General features: G+C 59.5%; 3 protein-coding genes across 4 annotated transcripts; 1 reads left to right on the top strand and 2 right to left on the bottom strand.

Annotated features, from left to right (window-relative positions):
• Window positions 1-2,401: 2,401 nt before the first annotated feature.
• On the bottom strand, window positions 2,402-8,831 carry Alkbh4 (alkB homolog 4, lysine demethylase). The gene is made up of 3 exons (XM_046422743.2): window positions 8,541-8,831; window positions 5,152-5,349; window positions 2,402-3,830 (listed from the first exon to the last, which is right to left on the bottom strand). Exons 1-3 carry the CDS (start codon window positions 8,829-8,831, stop codon window positions 3,249-3,251), a joined length of 1,071 nt encoding a protein of 356 aa, XP_046278699.1. The 3' UTR covers window positions 2,402-3,248.
• Window positions 8,832-8,837: 6 nt separating this feature from the next.
• On the top strand, window positions 8,838-15,317 carry Lrwd1 (leucine rich repeats and WD repeat domain containing 1). 2 transcript variants are annotated; one of them, XM_046422741.2, is made up of 15 exons: window positions 8,838-8,971; window positions 9,466-9,700; window positions 9,783-9,899; window positions 10,247-10,387; window positions 10,612-10,716; window positions 11,317-11,439; window positions 11,514-11,628; window positions 11,985-12,094; window positions 12,230-12,437; window positions 12,936-13,008; window positions 13,096-13,236; window positions 14,338-14,429; window positions 14,596-14,751; window positions 14,832-14,944; window positions 15,069-15,317. In XM_046422741.2, the coding sequence occupies exons 1-15, from the start codon at window positions 8,892-8,894 to the stop codon at window positions 15,207-15,209; spliced, it is 1,950 nt and encodes a 649-aa protein (XP_046278697.1). In that variant the 5' UTR covers window positions 8,838-8,891; the 3' UTR covers window positions 15,210-15,317. The 2 variants fall into 2 exon arrangements, with proteins under 2 accessions (XP_046278697.1, XP_046278698.1); XM_046422742.2 differs by lacking the exon at window positions 10,612-10,716.
• Window positions 15,318-15,546: 229 nt separating this feature from the next.
• On the bottom strand, window positions 15,547-19,392 carry Polr2j (RNA polymerase II subunit J). Its single transcript, XM_046422754.2, has 4 exons — window positions 19,250-19,392; window positions 17,735-17,824; window positions 16,386-16,560; window positions 15,547-15,777 (listed from the first exon to the last, which is right to left on the bottom strand). Exons 1-4 carry the CDS (start codon window positions 19,300-19,302, stop codon window positions 15,742-15,744), a joined length of 354 nt encoding a protein of 117 aa, XP_046278710.1. The 5' UTR covers window positions 19,303-19,392; the 3' UTR covers window positions 15,547-15,741.
• Window positions 19,393-22,108: the final 2,716 nt, after the last annotated feature.

Here is a 22,108-nt window from a genome sequence, read left to right as displayed (position 1 = left end):
GTGTCTTGGTGGGACGCCCTGGTCTTTCCTGGCTGCTGTGCCAGGCTCTCAGCCTGGCCTGGGAGTCCTGGAGCCCATCGGCCTTCTGCTGGCCCCTGGCCAGGCTCCTGACAGGCTGCCCCACCGAGGGGCATGGAATTCCCTATAATAGATAGGCAGGGTGCTGGGACAGAGACCTCTGCCAGCTAGAGCCCCCAAAGGACCCTGCAGCTCAGTGGCCTCTGCTCTTTTCTTCCCCAAGGGGCTCTTTTTCTGGAAACAGTGGAAGGAGCTGGGTAGTTGGCTGCCAAGGGAACCCTCTGGACAGTCAGTTAAAGGTCCCCAATTCCTCCAGGAGAGGCACTACTGAAGCTCAGGTCCCTTGGGTCCCTGCGGTCCTGGGTTCATTTAGCCTAGTGGCACTGACAGAAAGGCACCCAGAAATTCTGTTTGGGAACAGTTATCCCCTGGGGTAGAGGTCCCCTTCCAGGAGAGATTCCTGTCCCTTATTAATGCTCCAGCCCTCAGCCTGGAAGCTGCTGGAAGCAGGCACAGCAACCTGTGCCAGCATGTGGAGACTCTCTGGCAGCACCACATCCTGCCAACCAGAGAGCCAGGTGGCTCCCTGGGCTCGGCACCGAGCCCTAGCCAGCAAGTGAGCCTTCCAGCGGACAAGTGTGCATTGACAGTGAAGGCCACTATTTCCTTCAAGGCAAAATGTTCAGAAAGATGGGACCCTTCCCTACCGTGTGGCAAGCTGCCACCTGCTCTGTGGACCTCTTCTGTGGGAACCCCAGAAGGCCTGCGTAGTGGGACCACCCAACACCCAGCAGACCCAATGAGAGACTTCTGTCCCCAACTTGGTGTTTATTTTGTTTTTTCTGGTGCTGGGATGCATACTGGGCTCCTTCTCCACCACTGAGCTACGTCCCCAGCTGTCCTGACTCGGAGGCCTCTGGAAGGATGAGGGTTCTGGCATCAAGGGAAGGCTGAGCGCAGAGACCCCTGCCATGTCCATTTAGGATGTGCCAAGTCCTCTTTCCGGCCTGTGCTGCTCTCCACAAGTAGGCTGCCGTGGGCCACCCTAGAGGCCGCTCAGTTCAACACACACCAAGGCGGGGAGACCCCGGGAGGCTCGGAGTTCAGCCTGAGGCAGGACCACCAGGTCTCACCACATAAGCTGCACCAAGCTCCCTTCAGGTCTCTGCACAGCAGCAAGCTGAGGGTGCCCGCTGAGCCACCAGGGAGGGCACTGCTGACATCCCCTGAGGCTGTCCACAAGAGCCTTAGGACAGCCCAGTCCGCATGGCATGTGCCTGGTCTGTAGGGAGTGTGCTGGAGGGAGCAGACCCAGGTGGCCACCCAGTGCAGAGACAAGGGACCTCAGTACCCCCGATGGCAGCTGCTGGGGACCAGCCCTTCAGAAATGCACGGGCAGTGGTGCTGGGAGCTGGGTCGTGGCGCACCCCACAGCCTGGGCTCTCCAGCCTCAGCATGCTGGGTGACAGGAAAGGCCCATCTTGGGAGCAGCTCCAGGGACAGGCTAAACTCTGCAGGTCATCAACATGACTGTCACGTAATGGGACTTTCCCAAGCATCTCGTGCAGGACTGCAGGAAGGGTCACGTGGAGTGCGTGGCAAGCACTGGGCCAGCCAGTGGGCGGGTCTCCTGGCTGCTGGGCTTTGAGCCCTTCTGTGCCTCTCCCTGTGAGGTCTCAGTGTCACATTTCCCAAACACACTGCCCTCCCTTATCGCCACAGCCCATCCCAGGCAAAGGCTCTGCAGAGCCCCGACAGGACGACAGTCACACGCCTGCCATCTTCTGGCTCTGTGAGTGGACAGGGGTGGCAGCCATGGGGGCCAGGAGCCAACTCCAGGTGCTGGGCACTGGGAAGCCTCCTCTGTCTCTGCAGGGTTCCCCTGGTTTGGCAGCAGCTCAGCAGCTGGACACTGCTTCACAGACAGCACCTGCCAACTCAGCTGTTCTGGATGACCCTGGAGAGCAGTGCGGGTCCCCTTTCCTGGGAGGTGATGTGTCCCTGTTCCTCTAGGGTGGCTCCCATCACATAGCCATAAGCCAAGACGAGGGAGGGGGCTGCCATATGGGTGTGGGAACACCGCCACCCCCTCAGTCATAGGCGAATGGGGCAGCTGCCCTAGGCAGGTGGGGACCCACACAGTGCACGCCACCAAGGGCACAACCTCGAGGCATCCCGGGGGGTGAGGGCCCCTACCTTTTAAATCCCAATGTGAGGATGTGAGAGGGGCCAGGCTCTCAGATGTCCCTGCCCAAGCCCCCACCCCAGGGGGTCAGCATGACCCAAGCTGGGCCCAACTCAGAAGTTGCTGCCACCTTCTGAACTTCAGATCTACCACCAGTGACTCTCCAGTCCAACATGCCCCCAACAGAAGGGCTAGATGGCAGGGTGTCTGGAAAATTCATTCAGAGGAACAGATAAGAAAACATTTTACACCAAACTGTTGACAAGTCAACCCAAACGGTCGCCACAGTGCAGGCACAAGGAGAGACCTCAGGCTCTGTCCCATCAAAAGCAGCTCCCCATATGCTAGAGGCTGAGGTAGGAGGAACTGGGTAACTTAGAGGTTATCTCAATATTAAAAAAGGCTGTGGCTCAATGGTAGAGTGCTTGCCTAGCACGTGCCAGGCCCTGGGTTCCATCCCCAGTGCTACAAAGAAAACAACTAGCAGCTGGGCAGGACCTAAGGCACATGCTGCCCATGACAACAGGATCAGGTCAGATGGCTTCTCTCAAAACCTAATGAGGGCCAGGCATGGAGGTGCACACCTGTAATCCCAGTGACTCAGGAGGCTGAGGCAGGAGGATTCCAAGTTCAAAGCCAGCCTCATCAACTTAATGAGGCCCTGTCTCAAAATAAATATAAATATGGAGGCCTGGGGATGTGGCTCAGTGGTTAAGTGCCCCTGGTTCCATCTCCAGTTCAAAAAAAACCTTAGTGAAGGGAGTTGGGTGCAGTAGTGCACAGCAATAATCTCAGCTACTTGGAGGCTGAGGCAGACTGCCAAGTTCAAGGCCAGCCCTGGCAACTTAGCAAGACTGTGTCTCAAAATAAAAAAAAAAGGGCCTGGCCGTAGCTCAGTGGTAAACCACCCCTGGTTTCAGTCCCCAGCACCACACACACAGAAAAGGAGCCCCGACACAGGCTCCCACTTCAGTCCCGGGCCGTGGTCAGTGCTGGGGCTGGACTCTGGCCAGGCCCTGCTCGGGCTCCTGTCCCGGGATGCAGCTCACACAGGCCTGCCTTGGAAGGAGAGTGCCATTTGCAGGAGCTCTCGGCCCAGGTCCTGCTGCGCGCCCCCAGGGCTGAACTCGGCTGACAGCTCCCTGAAGGTGGCGCAGACGCGGCGGGCCTCAATGTGCCTGCGGTGGATGGCATGTGTCCACTGGTGGCGTGCGGCCCCAGCGAGCACCAGCAGGGACCGGCAGGGCACGGGGATGGCCACCTCCACCTCCTGGCATGGGACGGACCTGCTGGGGGCGATCACGCTGTCCCCGAGGGCCTCGGCAGAGGGGGCTGCGCAGAGTAGCAGGCTGCCAGGCGCCTCCCGGTGCATGGACACCACGGTGGGGGACAGGAGGTTGAGGCTCACCAGCCGTTCCCCCCACAGCCAGGCGTCGTCCAGGTGGGGGTCGATGGCGGAGCCCCGCTCGGGGCAGTAGTCCAGGTTGCACTGCTCGACGGGCTGGAAGCCCTCCAGCCCGGGGTACAGCCCCATCCTCTGCACCACCTCACGGCTGAAGCTCGGGAGGCCGCAGAAGCCCGCCATCTTCAGCTTCTGTTTCCGAAAGTTGACTCTGGGGCCATAGTCCTGAGGGTGGGACGGAAGGGTCAGAAGCCAGGCGGGCTGACGTAGGGCACGCTGAAAACAGGGACAGGGCGCCGGCCAGCCTGCTGGCGTGGGGAGATGGTGGCAGGGGCAGCGTGGGCTCAGAAGCTGGACGCATTCTGAAGGCAAGGCTGACGGGAGTCACCAAGATGGCCAGGAGCCAGCACAAGCCGCAGGGCCGAAGGCCTTGGCCTGAGCAGGAGGAGACGGATTCAGAGGTGAGGACCCTGGGCGAGACTCGGGGCTCAGACCTGAGGGCCCCCCTCAGCCTGGCCAGGGGCATGAAGCTCACCAAGAGCAAAGCCACCCGGGTGGGGCCCCCAGCCTCAAGGTCAGGGAGGAGGAATCAGCCTGGGGGGGGGGTGGGGAACCAAGGGCTGCTGGGACCCAAAGTGGACAAAGAGCCTGTCCCTGAGCAGAGAGCCTGGCTCTGCAGGCAGAAGAGGCCTAGAGGCCTGAAACCTGAGGAAACGGGAGGTGGGGACGGAAGACAGAGGGACCCGCCACACTCCTGCTGGAGACCAGGCTGGCAGGGGCTGCAGTGCGGGTGGAAAGGGCACAGGAGGCCAGACACTGGAGCAAGGGCTTCTGCCCGGGAGAGGGGCCTCAGCACCAGCATCCGCATGGGGACAGTGCTCTCCATGGGGGCGGAGGGGACGGCGATGCAGGCGAGGAGCAGCAGTGAGTGGCTGGGCATCCTGGGAGCCAGAACAGGTGGGCACGGTTCAGGGAGCAGCCTAAGCAGGGCACATCCTCCAGCTGGCTGGATGTCACCAGTGAGGGAAAGAAAGTTGAGGGTGTCCAGGGAAGCAACCATCAGAACTAGCTATGTATGGAGGCTGGATGAGGGGAAGTAAGGAGGGAGGTGGGAGGGTGGATGCAGGCCCTGAGGGCCGGAGATGGAGGGAACAAGCAAGCTGGCAGAATAGCAGCAGGAAAATGAGGAGGGACACTGGTCCTGATTAGGGCAAGTCAGGAGTGCCAGCAGAATGTGCAAGATAAGGGATGTGATGGGAGGGGCAGTGCCTGGCAGCCCCTGCAGCCCCAAAAGGCGAGGATTGCTGTCCAGAACTCGCCTGCGACATCCTACCCCAGAGCCCACTGTGCAGAGGGGCATGGCAAGCCTGGCGGGGAGACTGAGCAGGCCCAGATGCTGGATGCACCCTCCTTGGTGGCACTGGCTGCCCATGCCCCACCCAGGGGTCTGTCAGGCGTGGCTGCAGAAGAGGTGAGCTACGGGTCCCCAGCAGCATGACTGTCCCGTGGCCTAGGCCAGCCCTCAGCACAGCTTGGGGCATCGTACCTGCTTCCTCCGCCCCGACTGAGAAAGCTTCCAGGGGTCACGATCCATCAGACGCACCATCTCGGCTTCTTCCTCCCTGGTCACGAAGTCCTCGATCAGGGTCACCCCTGGAAATGGGAAGGCCCAGCCCTCAAAGTCAGAGTCCTCAGCCCCCACGGCCCAGCCAGAGTCCGAGCAGTAAAGGAAATGGTGTGTTTTCTGCAAAGAAGAGACAGGTCCTGTCACTGCTGTGGCCTTCCTCAGGGGGTACACGCTCATCCTGGCACCCTGGGAGACCCCACCCAGAGGCCACCTTGGAGGGGTTTCAAAAGTGTCTCCCTCCCTTGAAGCCACCTGGGAGGGCAGCAGGAGTCTAGAGACGCCCCTGGGGAAGGCCCATGAAAAAAGGGACGGAGAGGAAAGAAGGAGCCAGAAACCAAGGCGCAGATCCAGTCTCCCGCTCCACCCTCCCTGGCCCTGTTCTACTCTCCACTTGACAGAGGAGGCTCAGCAAAGTTAAGGACCTGGCCCAAGGTGCACAGCCAGGGAGTGGGCACTGTGTCACCGGTGGCATGACCTGTCCCCCCAGCCTTGCAAGAGTAATAGGACAGGACCTAAGTGAGAGCATCCAAGCCAGGCCTGGGCTCCGAGGAACATGCTGAGCCTGAAGCTGAGCCCTGGCTGTCTCAAGGCGGGTGATGCCTGTCGGGAGCCCAGGGGACACACCCTCTCCAGCAGAGCTCCTGTCCTCTGGGCCCTAGAGGTCCTCTCTGGAACTCTCCTTCAGAAGAGGGCCAAACTGGCCAGCCATCCTCAAGGGGAGTGAGCGGCTGGCTGCCTGCCTCTCTGCCCAGTGATGCCCTCCCATCGCAGATCAGGAAGGGTCCTTGTTTCCTATGTTTAAGAATAAACACTGAGAAACACCACGGCAAGTGTAGAAAGCAAGCTGATTTGAGAAAGGGACAGAGATGTCTCCAAGGAGAAGAGGCCAGAGCTGGGTGTCTGTGGGAGGGGTAGCCTTATCTCTTATAGACCAGGACCCCCCTTTTAATTACTGTCTTCTCCATGTTGGAGTCTAGGGTAGGAAGGAGGGGAGCAGGAGGCTAGCTCTCAGCCTCCCCTTGGCCTTTCTTTGATAACCAGTGGTCATCCTCTGGACCCCGATCATTCATCACTACTTGACCTTTACCCCAGCCTCACCAGGACCAAGACAGTCCCTCATCCTGGGAGTCCCAAGCCTCATCCAGGATGGCCAGCCTCGCCCTGTCCCTGCTCTGACCTGGGCATTCATCTCAGTCTCCTCATCCTCACTTGGGGAACCCACCTCAACACCCCTCCACCCTGGCTGGCTCTAGGCCCCTCAGGTCCCTCTGCCCTGCCGCCACCCCTGGGGCTAGGAATGCTCTCAGTCTCCTTGGCCTGGAATCTTCCTAAACCACAGCCCCTCCTCCTCCTCCTTCTCCTCCTCCTCCTCCAATAGGCCCCCACCCCATCCCTGCAGCCTCACTGCCCAAGGCCATTCTCCTCCAGCCCCCACCCCCTCTGCACTGTGTTGACCTTGGTCATCAGCCGCCTGGCCAATACCTCAAAATGTTCCCTTGGCCTTGGACACACTGTTCTCTCCTGACCCTCTTTGTGAATGAAAAGTTAATAAAATCGCTATTGGCCTCCATGGCACTCAAGATCTTAGAAGGATCAATCTAACTGAATCCCTGGCCAGCTCTAAGGAGGAGGCAGCAGAAACATCCCTCTGTGTGGGACACAGGCACAGACATGTGGAGGAGCTAGCCAGGGCCACCTGGTGGGCCTCAGTCCTGGCCTCTGCAGCCTCAGTTCTTCTACTCCTGGGGTCTATTCTCCTCTTAAAGCTCCCCCTCCAGCCTCCAACTCCAGCTAGTCACCTCCTGAGCTTTGGACCACCCTCTCCCCCCTGTCTGGGCCCCTCACATAGGACACACTGAAACCAGGAAGTCTCCTGGCCATCTTGCTCTCCTTGTCCCACCGCCATCAAGTCAGGACACTGTGACCTCCACCGGGCCACAGGGCCGTCTCTCCACACCCAGGGTCACTGCACACTTCAGACCTTCTGCACTTAAATACATTCACACTGTTGGGCAGCTGTCACCACTGTCCATCTCCAGCACCCCTCCTTTTTGCAAAACTGTATCCGTTAAAACACTAACTCCCCATCCTCCCCTCCCCAGCTCCTGGTAACCTTCATTCCACTTTGTGTCTCTATGACTTTGACTACTTGGGGTTCCACATATAAGAACAGGCACCCAGTATGTGCCCTCTTGTTGTTTTGTTCTTTTGATGCTGGGAACTGAACCCAGGGCCTCACACATGCCAGGCAAGCGCTCTACCACTGAGCCACAACCCAGCCCACATCTGGCCTTTTGAGACTGGCTTATTTCACTCAGCATAATGTCCTCAAGGTCATCCCCAGTTCGGCATGTGTCAGGCTTTCCTTCCTTTTTAAGGCTGAATAATGTCCATTGTATGAACCGCCCACATTTTGCTTTTCCACTCATCTCTTGATGGACACTTGGGTGGCTTCCACCTTTTGTTATTGTGAATAACACTGCTACAGCACGATGAACAAAGGTCTCAAAGTCTCACTTTCATTTCTGTTGGATATAGACACCAGAATGGGATTGCTGGATCATTTGGTAATTCTAGATTAAATCTGTGAGGCGCACCACACAGTCTTCCACAGGACCATGGGCACTTTTACTATCACATTGGCCCCTCCACTCCGGGATCCTTCCAAAATTCACATTTCACCTTATAATTCCTTTAAAACCCTCCAGGAGCTCTCCAGGGTCTTCAAAACAAGTCCACCTGCTTCAGAGGACACGGGGCCTCTGTGCTCAGGCCCCTTTGACCTCCCCAGCCTCCTCTCCCTCACTCCAGCACCATCCTCGTTCCCAGCACACGCACGCACAACCCCAGGCCTCTACCCAAGCAGGTCCCCTGGCCGGAGCGCCTGGCAGCCACCTGCAGCATTGCCAGGCTCCGAGTTCTCGAATTAGTGCCTCCTCTCCCGTTTCCGTGCAAGGTCTCCGGGCATCGCTGGCAGGGCATTCAGCACCCACCGCCCTTTCCGCGTGTCTCCCTAGTGCTGTGGAGTCCCGATGGGCCAAGGCGACCTGCGCTGACAGATCCCCCCAAAGTCCCTGAGGAGGGCTGCGGGCCGACCCGCCCACGTCGCAGCCGCCTCCCACTCGCCAGACCACTCCTCCAAGCCCCCATTCTCGGGCCCCCAGCGCCCCTACCTCGGGCCCCCAGCGCCCCTACCTCGGGGGCCCCTGGCAGGCTCCGACCCCGGCCCGCATCAGGGCCGAGCTGGGCCTCAGTTTCCCCATATGGAGAACGTAGTCCATCTGAGTGGCCCCTCTCCCAGCCCTTACCTGCGGGGACAGCTGCCAAGGCGGGTCACCGCAGCGCTGCCCCTCGCAGATCAGACAGGTCCGGATGCCCTTGCAGCCGCACTGCTGCAGGACCTCAGGGGCCTCTGCAGCCGCCATCGCGCCGTCCGGGCGAACAGCGCGCATGCGCGGCGCGGGGCCCGCTGGGAGTTGTAGTCCGCGCCTGCACTCGGCCTCGGCTCCGCTTCCTTCCGGTGGTCGCTGTCCCGGGACTTGCGCGGCGCCACCTCCTGGGCTCGGCAACGGCGAACAGGAGCTCCTGACGGCGGGCATCCCGGGCTCCGCCGGACTCCAGGAGACCGAGGGGGCCAGCGCGGGCCGCGCCCGCTCGCCATGGGCCCCCTCACGGCGCGGCTGCTCATGCAACGCGGGCGACCCAAGAGCGACCGGTTGGGGAAGATCAGGAGCCTGGAGTAAGAGCCGGGCGGGGGAGGCTGTGTCCGCGTGCGCGGGGGTCCCGCAGCCCCCCGGGTCGCCCATGTCTCTCGGGGGCGGGAAGAAAGGCCAGGGCCCCTCCCCTCCCGCTGCCTGTCTCCGTTATCGTCCCCTGGCCCTGGCGGAGTCTCATCACGCGCCAAACGTCCTAAGAGGCGCACGGGACCTTTGCTGCCCTGCGTGTGTGCCAGGTGGGCCCGAGTGGCTCTACCCCTGCCGAGGGCAGAAGGAGAGTGTTGCGCCACCCGCTGAGATGTTTAGAGAAAAGCACAGAGGAGCTCCCAGAGGATCAGGAAAAGCGTCCCGAGGACGACAGCAGCCCCGGGTTCTAAAGTAGCTATAAGGTTTTTTAAAATTTCCGTGCATGCACAAGAAATATCAGGTGAAACCCTTTCCGCGGCGGCCTGGGCACTTGGGTGTGGTGTAGGAGGCCTGCTGTTCCCTGAGCAGCCTTCCCTCTGCCCCCACGCAGCCTGTCACGGCTGAACCTGCTCTCTGAGCACCTGGACCCGAAGCTCCTGAGCCGCCTGAAGCAGCTGCAGGAACTTGACCTCTCCTACAACCTGCTGGAGGCCCTGCCGCCCAACCTGGGCCTGCCGCACCTGCGCATCCTCCGCTGTGCCAACAACCAGCTGGGGGATGTCACTGCCTTAAGCCAGTTCCCGCAGCTGGAGGAGCTTAGCCTGGAGGGCAACCCCTTCCTGACGGTAAGTGGGGTCTCCCACCAGTCCCATGCCCCTGTGTCGGGACTCCATGGTGTTCAGACTCCACTATTCCTTCATCTCTTAGGTCAATGACAACCTCAAAGTCTCTTTTCTCCTGCCCAAGCTACGCAAGGTCAATGGCAAGGATGCGTCCTCCACTTGCACTCAGATGGAGAATCTGAACCGGGAACTGACCAACAGGGTAAAGGCAGGGAGAAGTTTATCTAGGCGTGCTTGGGAGCAGTGGGGGGCATTGAAGGAGTGACAGAAGAGGACACTGAGCTGGGTTTTAGGGTCTCCTCGCCTGGACTGCCTGGCATGTTACTCTGTGCCTGGCTGCAGCTCTGCTTCTGTCTTTGGAGGTCCTGCCCAGCAGGTGTGCAGGCGGGGCACAGTGAGGGAGGCCGGGACCAACTGGGCCAAGCAGGTTTGGGCCAGTCTTCCTTGCTTTGTGCTGGTGCCTTTAAGAGGCTCCTGGTAGGGGGTAGAGTAAAGATGCCTGTGATATGGTGGGAGGGGCTGGGCTTGGATTTGGTTCCTCCCTACCAGGTCACAGCTCACTGGGAGAAGTTCATGGCTGCACTGGGCCCTGGAAAGGAGACCAAGAAAGCCCAGGCTGACTTCGTGAAGTCCGCCGTCAAGGACGTGTGCTATGGCCCGGACTCTCTCCGCGAGTTCACCCAGTGGCGAGTATGTACTCACCCCGTGGTGCCAGGGGTCAGTTTCCCTGGCTCTCACTGCCTTGGAGGTGTCTGTCCTTGAGTGGCTGGTGACTGTGAGGAGCGGGGCGGGTCAGGGACAGCAGCTGCAGAGGCCCTTTCCCAGAGGCCGAGCTCCCTTTGACCTGGTGTCTGGTGAAGGGCTTGGGGCATTCAGGACCGTGCCCAGCTTCCTGAAGGCCTGGCCCTGCCCAGGTTCGGATGATCTCTGAGGAATTGGTAGCCTCCGGTGGGACCCAGGTGCATGAGGCAGACGTCCCAAAGAGGCCCCAGGAAACTACAGCTACCTACAAGCCCAGGGTGAGTGTGACTCCATGGGGCTCCTGGGGCCAAGGACCTGCCTTGACCCTCAGTCCCTGGGAAAGCTACTGGAAATCAAGAGGGCCCTCACAGGAGCCCAGGAGACTCCTGCCTGTGCCCAAGCTGTCAGAGAGCTTTCTGTCACTGTGACAAAGTGCCTGAGATAATCAGCTTGCAAGGAGGAAAGGTTTATTTTGGCTCACAGTTTCTTCAATCCATAGTCACTTGGTCTCATCACTTGGGGTCTGTGGCAGCACAGTACATTATGGCTAGCACATGTGGTAGAAGAACCCTGATCACATCATGATGGTCAGAAGGCAGGGAGGAAGGGACCAGGGGGCTGATGTCCCCTTCAGAGGCATGCCACCAGTGACCTGACTGCCTTCCACTGGGCCCCACCTCCCAGTGGCGTCACGAGCAGTGACTGTGACGGACTTGTGGGTGACCAATTGAACACCCAAACCATAACACTGAGCAGACTCCTCCGTGACCTGGAGCAGCCCTTGCCTCCTGTGCCCTCAAGAGCACGCAGTCTGTCGGTGGTCGGGAGGAAGAAAGCCCCAGGCAGGTGCACCTGTGGTCACCAGGCCCCCTCCACAGGCCAGGCTGATGTCCTTGAAACGGCCAGATGATGTCCCACTCAACCTTCCTTCCACCAAGCGAGCTTGTAACTCCCCATCAGCCCAGATGGAGGGCGGCCCCTCAGGCCCCGACAGCAGCCAGGTGAGAAGCCAGGTCCAGGGGTGACGTGTTAGGGGAGCAGGAGCGGGTAGCCATGACGCCTTGTGTCCCCACAGCCTGCCCTGCAGCTGGAGCCCCTACACTTCCTGCAGTGCCACAGCAGGAACAACAGCCCTCAGGACCTGAAGACCCAGCTGTGGGCCTGTGCCTTCGAGCCAGCCTGGGAGGAGGGTGCGTCTCGGGAGAGGGAGGAGGGCCACCGGAGCAGAGCCACACCATGCGCACTCCCAGCAGGGCCATGGCGGGGGGCCATCCCTGGATAGAGGGGGCACTGTGATACACTGTGATACACACCTGTAATCCCCCTGGAGGCTAGGCAGGAGGATGGCAAGTTCAAAGCCAGCCTCCGTAATTGAGCAAGACCCTGTCTCAAATAAAGGGCTGGGGATACAGCTCAGTGGTAAAGTACACCTGGGTTTAATCCCCAGTGCCACCAAAAAAAAAAAAAAGTTTTATAGGCTGGGAAGAGGGAGCTGCAGGGAAGGACTTACCGCAAAAGTTTTCACTCAGATGACCCCTTGAAACAGGGCACTCCGGGGCCACCTCCCAGACGGTGGCCACGTGTGGCGGGGAGGCGGTTTGCGTGATAGACTGCCAGACGGGCATCGTGCTTCACAAGTACAAGGCGCCTGGCGAGGTGAGTGCCAAGGCTGCCGGGCCAAGTGTGGGGTTCTCAGTCCTCCCGACCTTGTCCTCACGCAGGCCCCCAGGCCTGGCGCTGCGGCATGTTCACACTGTAACTGCTCAGTGACCGCTTCCCCGCCTCCTCCAGGAGTTCTTCTCAGTGGCCTGGACAGCCCTGACAGTGGTCACGCAGGCAGGCCACAAGAAGCGTTGGAATGTTCTGGCGGCCGCAGGCCTGCGTGGCCTGGTCCGGCTACTGCACGTGCGGGCGGGTTTCTGCTGCGGGGTCATCCGGGCCCACAAGAAGGCCATCGCCACCCTCTGCTTCAGTCCCATCCATGAGACCCACCTGTTCAGTAAGACCCTCTCCCCTGACCCAGGGCTTCCCCACATCCCAGGCTGCTGCCCTGATGGCCTCATGTGTCCCCTCCCTGGGATGGTAGGGAGTTGGTGGCTGCTGAGTTCCCTGGGCCTTGAGTTCAGCTGTGGCGCTGACATGGCTTCATGGTTAACTGACTGGGCTCTGGATCCGATCTTATGCCCAACCTGCTCTGTGGCCTTGGAGTTTCCTGGAAACCTGGGCCCCTGCTCTGTCAGTGACCTGGGTGGGCACTGCTGGCCCTCAGGGTGCACCCAGCAGAGGTGGTGAAGGAGTGGCAGGAGACGGCTGCGGTGCTGGGTACACGGAACTCAGCAGGACGGTGGGACCGTTGGCCAAGTCCCATTTCCTGGCCACAGTCCCACTCCCCCCTCTGAAGGGCTGACCTGGGGACCCTGGTCTCAGACTGGGACGCAGCCTGCAGGAGGGCACAGGGCCCCTCAGGGCTGCTCTCCCCTTCCCATTCCCTCCTCAGCGGCCTCCTATGACAAGCGGATCATCCTCTGGGACATTGGGGTGCCCAACCGTGACTATGAGTTCCAGGCCAGGTGAGCCTGCAGGTGGCCTGGGGAGGGAGCAGTGGCCAGCAGGTCACACAGGGCTCCGGACTCATGCTGCCCCTCACCTGCTGGCAGCCAGCTGCTCACACTGGACTCCACCTCCATCCCGCTGCGCCTCTGCCCCGTCGCCCCCTGCCCGGATGCCTACCTGTTGGCCGGCTGCGAGGGGGGCTGCTGCTGCTGGGACGTGCGGCTGGACCAGCCCCAAAAGAGGAGGTGAGGCCCGGCAGGGATGCCTGGAAAGCCAGGCCCTGGGACTGGGTGCCCAGCATGCCCCTGCCCTTGGCAGCCTTAGAGACGTCGGGGCGCTCCTCACCATACTGTGACCAACTGATTTGAGCCCAGGTCCTGCTGCTCAGCAGTGTGACCTTCTTATTAGCGTAATGTCCTTGTCCATAGAAAGGAGACAACGACTTGAACCCCAGGGCTAGTGCAGGGCAGGGAGGTGGCGCATCAGTGTCAACTGGAAAACTCCTGGGACAGTGCACAGCACGGGTTCCTGCCTTGGGACACAGCCTTGCTGGGAGACGCCTCACAAAGGTGGCCAGTGACAGCCCCACAAAGGGTGGTGTCAGCTCCAAAAGAAGAGTAATTGGGAGGGGATGTCCTCACGGGGTCAGCCAGGGCACTCTGCCAAGGAGACGAGCGGCAGGCAGCCTACAAGGACCAGGCAGGGGAGAGGTTGCCTGGAGGGACGGCGTGCGCAGAGGGCCAGTGGAGGCCAAGGCAAAGGGTGTAGCATGTCCAGCTAAGTGCTAGTGGTGGCAATGGGTTCCACTGCTCCCATCCAGCTCCCCCTGCACACCTGGAGTAGCACTGGCTACCTCTCACTTCCTTGTGCCACGTCTGCCTGTCCCATATGCTCAGGTGTGTTGGTGCCTTCTTGTCCCCTCTGCCACGGCTCAGGCCTGTCCCTAGTTAGGTGCTTTTTGGCTGGCCTCTGCAGGACTGGGCCAGCCACACAGTGACCCCACTCATGTGAGCCACTCCCCTGTCCTCGGGGTCAGAGCAGCCCCACCCCAGGTCCTGGCATGTGGCCCGAGACACCTTCCCAGCTTGGCACCTGGGCCCAGAGGCCCAGCCACACAGCCCACCCATCCTACCCCTTGTGCCTCTGGGCGCCCACTCCCTGTGGCCTGGGGCACCAGAAGTTGGCCCCCTTCAGAGTGACGCTGAGCCTCTCGGTGGCCAAGAGTGCCGTTTGGGGCTGCATCTCCCAGCCTCCCCCAGGCCAGGGCCCAGGTGGCTGGCTGACCAGGGCAGACAGGCGGCTCTGCATGCCAGGGCCAGCCACTGGCACCGTCTGCCGTCCTGCAGGGTGTGCGAGGTGGAGTTCGTCTTCTCTGCGGGCTCCCAGGCACCTGGGCGGAGAGTGGATGGGCTGGCGTTTGTGAATGAGGATGTCGTGGGTGAGTGAGCCCGGGCAGGACAGCCTGGCCTCTGGGACCCATATGGGTGGGTCACTTATCCTTGGGCTGGGCTCAGGTCCAAGGGCTTCTGAGGCATCCCACGTGGGGAGCGGGAGAGCGGCAAGGGGCAGCCTGGGCACAGGTCTCCATTCTGCCTTCACCACAGCCTCCAAGGGGAGTGGCCTGGGCACCATCTGCCTGTGGAGCTGGAGCCAGACATGGGCAGGCCGAGGCAGCCAGTCCCCGGTGGCTGTGGTGGTCCTGGCCCAGCTGCAGTGGTCATCCACGGACCTGGCGTACTTCTCGCTCAGCACCTGCCCTGGTGAGTCCCCCTGCCCCGACCCCTGCTTCTTGGAGCCCTGCCCCCACTGACTCTCACCTGAGGCCCCTCTGTCCTGGCAGAGAAGGGGGTCGTGCTCTGCGGAGATGAGGAGGGCAGCGTGTGGATCTATGATGTGGAGCACATCCTAAAGCAGCCGCCTCCACAGCTGGCAGCCCCACAGGCCCCTGTGCAGGTACCATCCCAAGGGTGCCGTCCCCATGGGTGCCATCCAGGCCCCGCCTCCTCCAGGCTGGGCTGGCAGTGTGTGGGGCTGGTGTCTGGAAGCAGGAACCCAGCCCTCTCTCTGGTCCCACCAGATCCTTAAATGGCCTCAGCCCTTAGCACTTGGGCAGCCGGTGACCAAGACCATGGTGAACACTGTGGTGGCCAATAGTGCCTTGACCTACCTCACGGCTCTGACGGACTCCAACATCATAGCTGTCTGGAGGAGATGCTAGCCGGGCAGGCTCCCCGGACGCAGCGCACCAGGGACACGGCTTAACTTATTTAGCTCGGGGCTGGAGGGGGGCGTTTTGATAGTGTCTTTATTAAATTCTCGATTTCCACATGGCGCCTCGAGCACTGTTTGCAGTGACGCAGACCCAGCAGCTGGGCTTCCAAGACAGGTTCATGGATGTGTGCGCGTTTTCCCAGCCCGCTTCTGCTCAGTGCCGTCCAGCAGCCCCCAGACAGAAGTCGGGGCCTCTGGGCCAGTCCACTCAGCAGTGGCCCGAGTGTCCAGAACAGGTTGTCTGCCAGACTACCTGCTGTGAAGTCACCTCCACTACATCTGGGTCCTTGAATGTCATACTTTATTAGGAAGCTAAAACAGTCTATGTACAGGACACCTCAGTGTCAGGGAAGAGGTCTCGAGGAAGCTGCCAGGAGCCACAGCTGGGCCTGGCCATGGTCCTCTGCGATGCCTACAGAGGAGGGTACAGTGGAGGCCGGAGCTGGGCTTGCAGGAGGAGCAGGTGTCTTCTGACCCTTCTATTCAATCCCCTCTTGCTTGTCTTTGATGGCCACCTGGGGAAAAGGAAGAAAGCAGCCCCTCAGCCGGACTGGCCAGGCTGCCGGAAACAGGTCTAACAACCTGCACAGAGTCCACCAAGGAACTCAGGCCATGGCCCTTCTCCCCAGCGCAGCCCAGGCTGTACTGCACACAGGAGGAGGGGGAGAGGCAGCACATGCTGCCACTGCTGGGCCCAGTGGCCACACACCCTGCAGAGATAAGGGGGACCTCGAATGCTGCGGCTCTTTCCCTGTCTAAACTGTCCTAGACTGTGGTGGGACGGCCCCACTTGGGATGAACTGCCCCTTGGCAGCACCTGGAGGCAGACAGGCCTTATGCACCAGCTGCCCAGCAGCAGAGGAGACACAAGAACAGTTTCCAGGGGCAGCAGGTCCCCTGGGCCCATGAGGACCACAAGAGCGCAGGAGACTGGGCACTAAGGAAAGTTCCCACCCCCCAGGGAGACGGCACCCCTCAGCTCCACAGCCCTGGTCAGAGCGCCTGGGGAGGTGGGGGAAGTCCCTGCTCCCCGATGCCTCCCACCAGAAGCCTCCAAGGAAACAGCCCTGGGGCACCCTGGGTGTGGGCCAGGGAACAGCTCCACCAGCACCCACAACCTCACCCGGAACCGCTCTTCCAGCAGGGAGAGCTCGCTGATGAGGTCTGTGATGGCGTTGGTGAAGGCCTCCTGGGGGCTGTAGTCCGGCGTGGTCTGCACACGGATGATGATCTTGTGCTCCAAGGGGTGGGGCACTTTGTAGCCAGCAAACAGCACCTGTGGGTCCTTCAGCAGCTGTCTGAGAAGCAGGAGCAGATGGCATGAAGCAGGCAGAGCCTAGTGGCCTTTGGGCCCTAGCCTGAGACTTACCAGCTTTCTAGCCACGCCATTTCTTTTCCCAGAAATCTTCGAGTAAAATAGACACTCAAGATATGCCACATGGGATCCCCAACACACATCCTGCATCCAGTAGGATTCAAGGACTCTGGCTTGGCTCTGGATTCCTGAGATTTCTGTTAAGACAGGGACCCAGCCCTACCAGCAGAGAGACCTCCCTAAACTGAATATCCAGCCAGGCGCCAGGACACACAAACCCTGGGCCTGGTCCTAAAAGGGCCCTGGAACAACAAACCAGTCAGCAGGGGAAGGAGTTCAGGCTCCCAGCTGCTGGTGACAGGAAGCAGTCCCTGCACACTGGCCTGCTCCATGGGGCTACAGGGCTCTGCACTGGCACCACAGAGCTCCAGAGCGCTCCTGGCCAAGCCTGAGCACAAGGGAGGCCTCTGCGCAGGGGGACACTGGGCTCACGCAGCAAGGGAGCAGCAGGCCCTGGAAAAGCTGGGTGCCCTGCTGTCCTGGCTTAGGGAAGGGGTCATCAGGAGACGGGCATCCCCATACCTTATGCACCAGGACCAGGGTCACTGCTGCCCACAGCCTCCAACATGCCAGACTGGGAAAAGCATAGCTCCCCTGTCCCCTCTCGCCACCTACCTCTCGCCACCTACCTCTGACCCCCTACCTAGCTGGAGTTTCACTGGTGTAGCCAATGTGGGGTGCCCACGGCAGGCACTGGAGACCCACACAACATCTCTTCACTTCCCCTTGTTCCACGGCAGTCAGTCTCTGCCTCTACATCTTGGACTATTCAGTGACCTCTGTCACTGAGGTCACTGTCACCAGTAGGGGTGGGGTGGGGGGAGCTAACCCTGGCCACCTCTCAGTGCTCATCAGCATGAGCAGCCCTGCTTTCCTGCGGCTGGCTGCCTGCACTCCCGTCAGATAAATAGAGAAACAGGCCTTATGTGAGCAGACCCGGGTCAGCTCGCCCTGGGAGCAGAGCACTAGGATGGCGGCTTTCGGGCAAGAGATGAGGACTTCCTGTAGCTCAGAGAGACAAAGGAATCTCAGGGGACTTGTGCTTGGCCCCAAAAGCCCCGTTAACCACCCCTGAAGGCCCCTGTCCTGGAACTTACGATTTGATGATGTTTCCTAGCGTGTGGTCTTCTTTATTGATGGTGAACAAACAGGCATTGGGCACTTTGGTGTCCTTGTTAATGGTGATCCTAGAAAGAGGCAGAAGCAACAGTTGAGGGGCAGGAGCTCCCCAAGTCTAAACCCTGCCCTTCCAGGCAGGCCAGGTCCTGCCTCCTCTGAGAGCCTTTCTCCATCTCTTCACCCCAGAGAAACTGCTCTGAGGGCTGGAGGGCCCGGTGTAGAGCGCTTGCCTAGCATGTGCAAGGCCTGGGTTCCATCCCCAGCAGTACAGAAACAAAACAAAAATCCCTCCTGACTCACGACAGTACAGTGACCCAGGGCCCTCCCCCCCCACCACACACACACACACACACACACCCGTGTCAGCCGAAAACTGATTGCCAGGGCCCGCACATGCTAGAGAGGGGCTGCACCAACCCCCAGCCCCAGCTGCCCTGTCTCGCTAAGCCAGCACTCCGCAGATGCAAAACAACAGCTTTGTTTCCCGTGGGGAACAACTATTTTGTACACTGTGACCTTAAGGGCATCCCTGGCTTCTACCGACTAGATGTCAGCAGCAACCCCTGTGACAACCAGAAATGTTTCCAGACATTGCCAGTCTCTCCTAGGGGGACAAGATGGTTCCCCAGTCGAGTCTCTGCCTAAAGGAAGGCTGAAGTGGCCGACAAGGGCTACACCATGGGACCACACACACCAGCCTCTTAAGAAAGAGAAGGCTCAGGGCGCTGGCACGCACCTGTAGCCCCAGCAACCAAGGAGGACTGTAAGTCCGAGGCCGGCCTGGGAACATAGCAAGACACTGTCTCAAAAAAATGAAGGGCTGGGGATGCAGCTCAGTGATAGAGAGCCCCTGGTTAAACCCCTGGGACCAAAACAAGCACAAGAAGGGCTAAGGCTTCAGTCTTCAAGGGCTAAGGCTCAGCGATTTGCACAAATTACTTCGTGTAAGCCTAAGAGAAAATTCTATGACAAAAAATAGCAGGCAGTCCACTTGCAAGGTAACGAAACTGGGCCTCCAGCCAGATCAGGCCACACCGGGAGCTCCAGGAGCCAAGCCCTGGCTGGCTGACCACTGGCCTCCAACCTGCCAGCAACGGGCACTCACTGCAGGTTCCACACCGGCAATGCCACACAGCAGCTTTAGAGCCATCGCTGTGGCTGCCCCACGGAAGGTGGAGGTGGCGGGTGGGAGACGCGTCGGCTGCCAGGTCCCTAAGGAAAAGGACTTAGGAGCCAGACGCGGGGTTCGACTATAGTAGACCCCACCAATTCCTGCAAGCCCGGTGCAAGTGACTCAACTTCCCTAAGCCTCACTTCCCTCCTCTGCAAGTGGGTGCACTCGCCACGGCCTCGCAGGGCTGCCTTAAGCGGGGCAAGCAAGAGCTGCTGCAAAAGCTGCTCCCGTCCCCCGCGCCCGGCAGGAGAAGCCCCAGACCCGCAGGGACCGAGGCGATGGGCGCTGCCCGCGAGCCCCGCCCGCCCTCTCCGCTTACTTCTTCTCGCCCTCGAAGAGCAAGAACGACTCGAAGGCCGGCGGGGCGTTCATCCTGGCGCGGCAGCCGGGCCCACACTCAAAGCGGCTACCGCCGCCGCCGCTGCCAGCGCCTTAAAACGTGACCTCTTCCGGGTCACGCCGGCGCTGCCACCTCGCGTAAGTCCGGCTCACTGCCCCCTGTCGGACCGGAGGACCTCGCTCAGGCGCACGCACGCCCGAGAGAGGCCGCGAGCTCTGCGCATGCGTCAATCCAGACTGCTCACACGCGCTCTGACAGCTGGGGACTGCTCTGGTTCTACCGTGACATCTTGGTCCAGGCTAAGCAGGAATCCGAGATGGGCACCTCTGGTCTCTCCACACCCATTCATCTCTTTGGAAACGTGTTCTGGAGGGTGACAGAATGGAGCCAATGGGGTAGGGGGCAGTTGTGGCTGCCAGTGGGGGGGGAGGAGTGCTGGTCCTAAGGAAGTATCCTAGCTAGAAGGATGTGTATAAAGAAGCCCTCTGCCAAACCTCCCAGTGCAGAATGCTGCAAGACCCCTGGCAGGGTTGTCACTGGCTTCTAGTTAGCAGGATCAGTCGGGGAAGGACTGGGGGAGGAGGCAGGTGCACACTGACGTAAGAATGCCAGGCGCTTGGTGGGGTAAGTGCGTCATCCCCTGGTTGAATGGGTTAATATTTTTGCAGACTCCGTTTAGTATAAAGGCCCTACCTGCACTGTTTGAAGCAACAGGAGTTCCAGGTGAGCTACTGAGCCCTAACAGCTTGGCAGCAGCCCTGAAGCCCCCACGGGAATCCGGAGCTGGTACCACTACTTCCATTTCCCACTTGAGCCCTGGAGTGACCAAATGTCACTGTGCCTGGGTGATATCCAATCCAGGAGGCAATGAACAGGACCCTAACTCTCCAGGCCAATTGGGTGGGGCTTCTGAGTGGTGATGAAGTCAAGCCGGTGAGGGCAAGGATTCCCTGACTGGTGACCCCCACCCTCTGGGTCGCATGGTAAAGTTTGGCTGAAGATGCTGAGAATTTCATCTCTCAAAATGGGGGCGGTGGGGTTGTGGCTCAGCTGCAGGGAGCTCACCTAGCAGGTGCGAGGCCCTGGGTTCAATCCTCAGTGCCACATAAAAATAAATAAATAAAGGTATTGTGTCCAACTACAACTAAAAAATAAATATTTTAAAAAATGCACATCTTGGGCTAAGGTCATGGCTCAGTGGCAGAGCACTTACCTCACACATGTGAGGCACTGGGTTTGATCCTCAGCACCACTAAAAATAAGCAAAATAAAGATATTGTGCTAACTAATGTGTATAACTAAAAATTTTTTTTTTTTAAATGCACAGCTTCTCAAAAATGCTCCATGAACACGCTTCATTGGGCATTTGTTTTCTGTTGCTATGGCAGATCTTTAATGCATGTTCATTCTATATTTGCTTTTTTTCGTTATTTTGTTTTGTTTTTTGGTACTGGAGATTGAACCCAGGGGCTAACCCACTCACCCCTTTTTTTCGGGGGCTACTGGGGATTGAACTCAGGGGCACTCAGCCACTGAGCCACCTCCCCAGCCCTATTTTTTAAAATATTTATTTAGTTGTAGATGAACACACAGTATGTTTTTGTATTTTTATGTGGTGCTGAGGACCGAACCCAGTGCCTCACACATGCGAGACAAGCACTTTACCACTGAGCTACAGCCTCAGCCCCCAGCCCTATTTTGTATTTTATTTAGAGACAGGGTCTCATTGAGTTGCTTAGTGCCTTGCTTTTGCTGAAGCTGGCTTTGAACTTGCAATCATTCTACCTCAGTCTCCTGAGCCACTGGGATGACAGGCGTGTGACACTGTGCCTGGTTACCCACCTCCTTTTTATGAAACAAATTGCTGAGACTGGCCTCCAACGTGTATTCTTCCTGCCTCAACCTTGGGAGTCACTGGGATCACAGGCATGTGCCACCACCCCTGACTTCTGAATGTGGTTTTAAACATTCATTTGAACTTCTAACTGAATGCCCAACTCTTCCCTCCATGTGTCCTTATTTTATGATCTTGGGCAAATTACTGCATTTGCCTGATGGCTTAAAAAACACAGAGCTGCTAACAGGCTGACAGGTGGAATATGTAACTGAATTGGCGCAGGTAAAATGTTGGAACGGTGCCCACTCGAAGGCTCCTGCATATTGGCGGCTGCAGCCAGCAGCCAGTACTGGGATGGCAGAGGCTCTACAGTGGGGCAGCCTTGGGGCAGGGAATGTCCACTGAGTCCTACCCGGAAGCCTCAGGGGCTTCTCTGCCCTTTAGGCAGGAAGGCTCCTCCCACCCTGCACCTGGGCTGCCCACAACAGCAGCAGCCTGTGGCCCTGGAACAGGGCAGCACAGGAAGGGCGCATGGGCATGTGGAGTGGGGCAAGATGATGACAGGGGCCCGGTCCCTTGTCACTCCAGCACCCCAGGACCAATGCTGCTGTGATCCAGAGGCCAGTTGTCATTGCCACACACAGGCAATGGGGGGTCCTCGTGGGCAACCCCTGGGAGAGGGGACTGGTGGGGCCGGAGAGGGATGAACCAACCAAAGGCACAAGTTCCCAGAATGCCAGGGACTCTTCCTGAGGAACCTCTGCTCCCATGACACAGGGACGGGACCTCATTCACACTTCGTGACAGCAGGAACGGCCTGGGCCTCTGGGAAGGAAGGCGTAAGATAAACCCTGCGGGGCCAGAAATGGTTGACCTTTGGCATCTGGTGTCTGAGAGTGAAGGTGGCCACCTGCCAACGTGGGCTGAAGGCCTTGGATAGTGGTTCAGGACCTTCTCCTCACCCTGAGCAAAGTCACCAGGACATGGCTGGGAGCTCAGCC

Source organism: Marmota monax, unplaced genomic scaffold (genome assembly GCF_021218885.2).
Source record: "Marmota monax isolate L192 unplaced genomic scaffold, Marmota_monax_Labrador192_F-V1.1 WCK01_AAM20220418_F8-fsc00237, whole genome shotgun sequence".
Classification (NCBI taxonomy): Eukaryota; Metazoa; Chordata; class Mammalia; order Rodentia; family Sciuridae; genus Marmota; species Marmota monax.
This window is presented reverse-complemented; position numbering and strand designations above follow the sequence as displayed.

What these genes read in the sequence shown, in the direction of transcription:
- Alkbh4 (XM_046422743.2), bottom strand. Translation starts at nt 8,831, where the DNA reads ATGCCCGCCGTCAGGAGCTCCTGTTCGCCGTTGCCGAGCCCAGGAGGT. An exon ending in CTTGGCAGCTGTCCCCGCAG is followed by an intron (nt 5,350 to 8,540) that starts GTAAGGGCTGGG and finishes TCTTCTTTGCAG; the next exon opens with AAAACACACCATTTCCTTTA. An exon ending in AGTCGGGGCGGAGGAAGCAG is followed by an intron (nt 3,831 to 5,151) that starts GTACGATGCCCC and finishes TCCCACCCTCAG; the next exon opens with GACTATGGCCCCAGAGTCAA.
- Lrwd1 (XM_046422741.2), top strand. Translation starts at nt 8,892, where the DNA reads ATGGGCCCCCTCACGGCGCGGCTGCTCATGCAACGCGGGCGACCCAAG. An exon ending in CAGCTACCTACAAGCCCAGG is followed by an intron (nt 10,717 to 11,316) that starts GTGAGTGTGACT and finishes CCCCCTCCACAG; the next exon opens with GCCAGGCTGATGTCCTTGAA. An exon ending in CAGGCCCCGACAGCAGCCAG is followed by an intron (nt 11,440 to 11,513) that starts GTGAGAAGCCAG and finishes GTGTCCCCACAG; the next exon opens with CCTGCCCTGCAGCTGGAGCC.
- Polr2j (XM_046422754.2), bottom strand. Translation starts at nt 19,302, where the DNA reads ATGAACGCCCCGCCGGCCTTCGAGTCGTTCTTGCTCTTCGAGGGCGAG. An exon ending in CTCTTCGAGGGCGAGAAGAA is followed by an intron (nt 17,825 to 19,249) that starts GTAAGCGGAGAG and finishes GCCTCTTTCTAG; the next exon opens with GATCACCATTAACAAGGACA. An exon ending in CTAGGAAACATCATCAAATC is followed by an intron (nt 16,561 to 17,734) that starts GTAAGTTCCAGG and finishes CCTGCTTCTCAG; the next exon opens with ACAGCTGCTGAAGGACCCAC.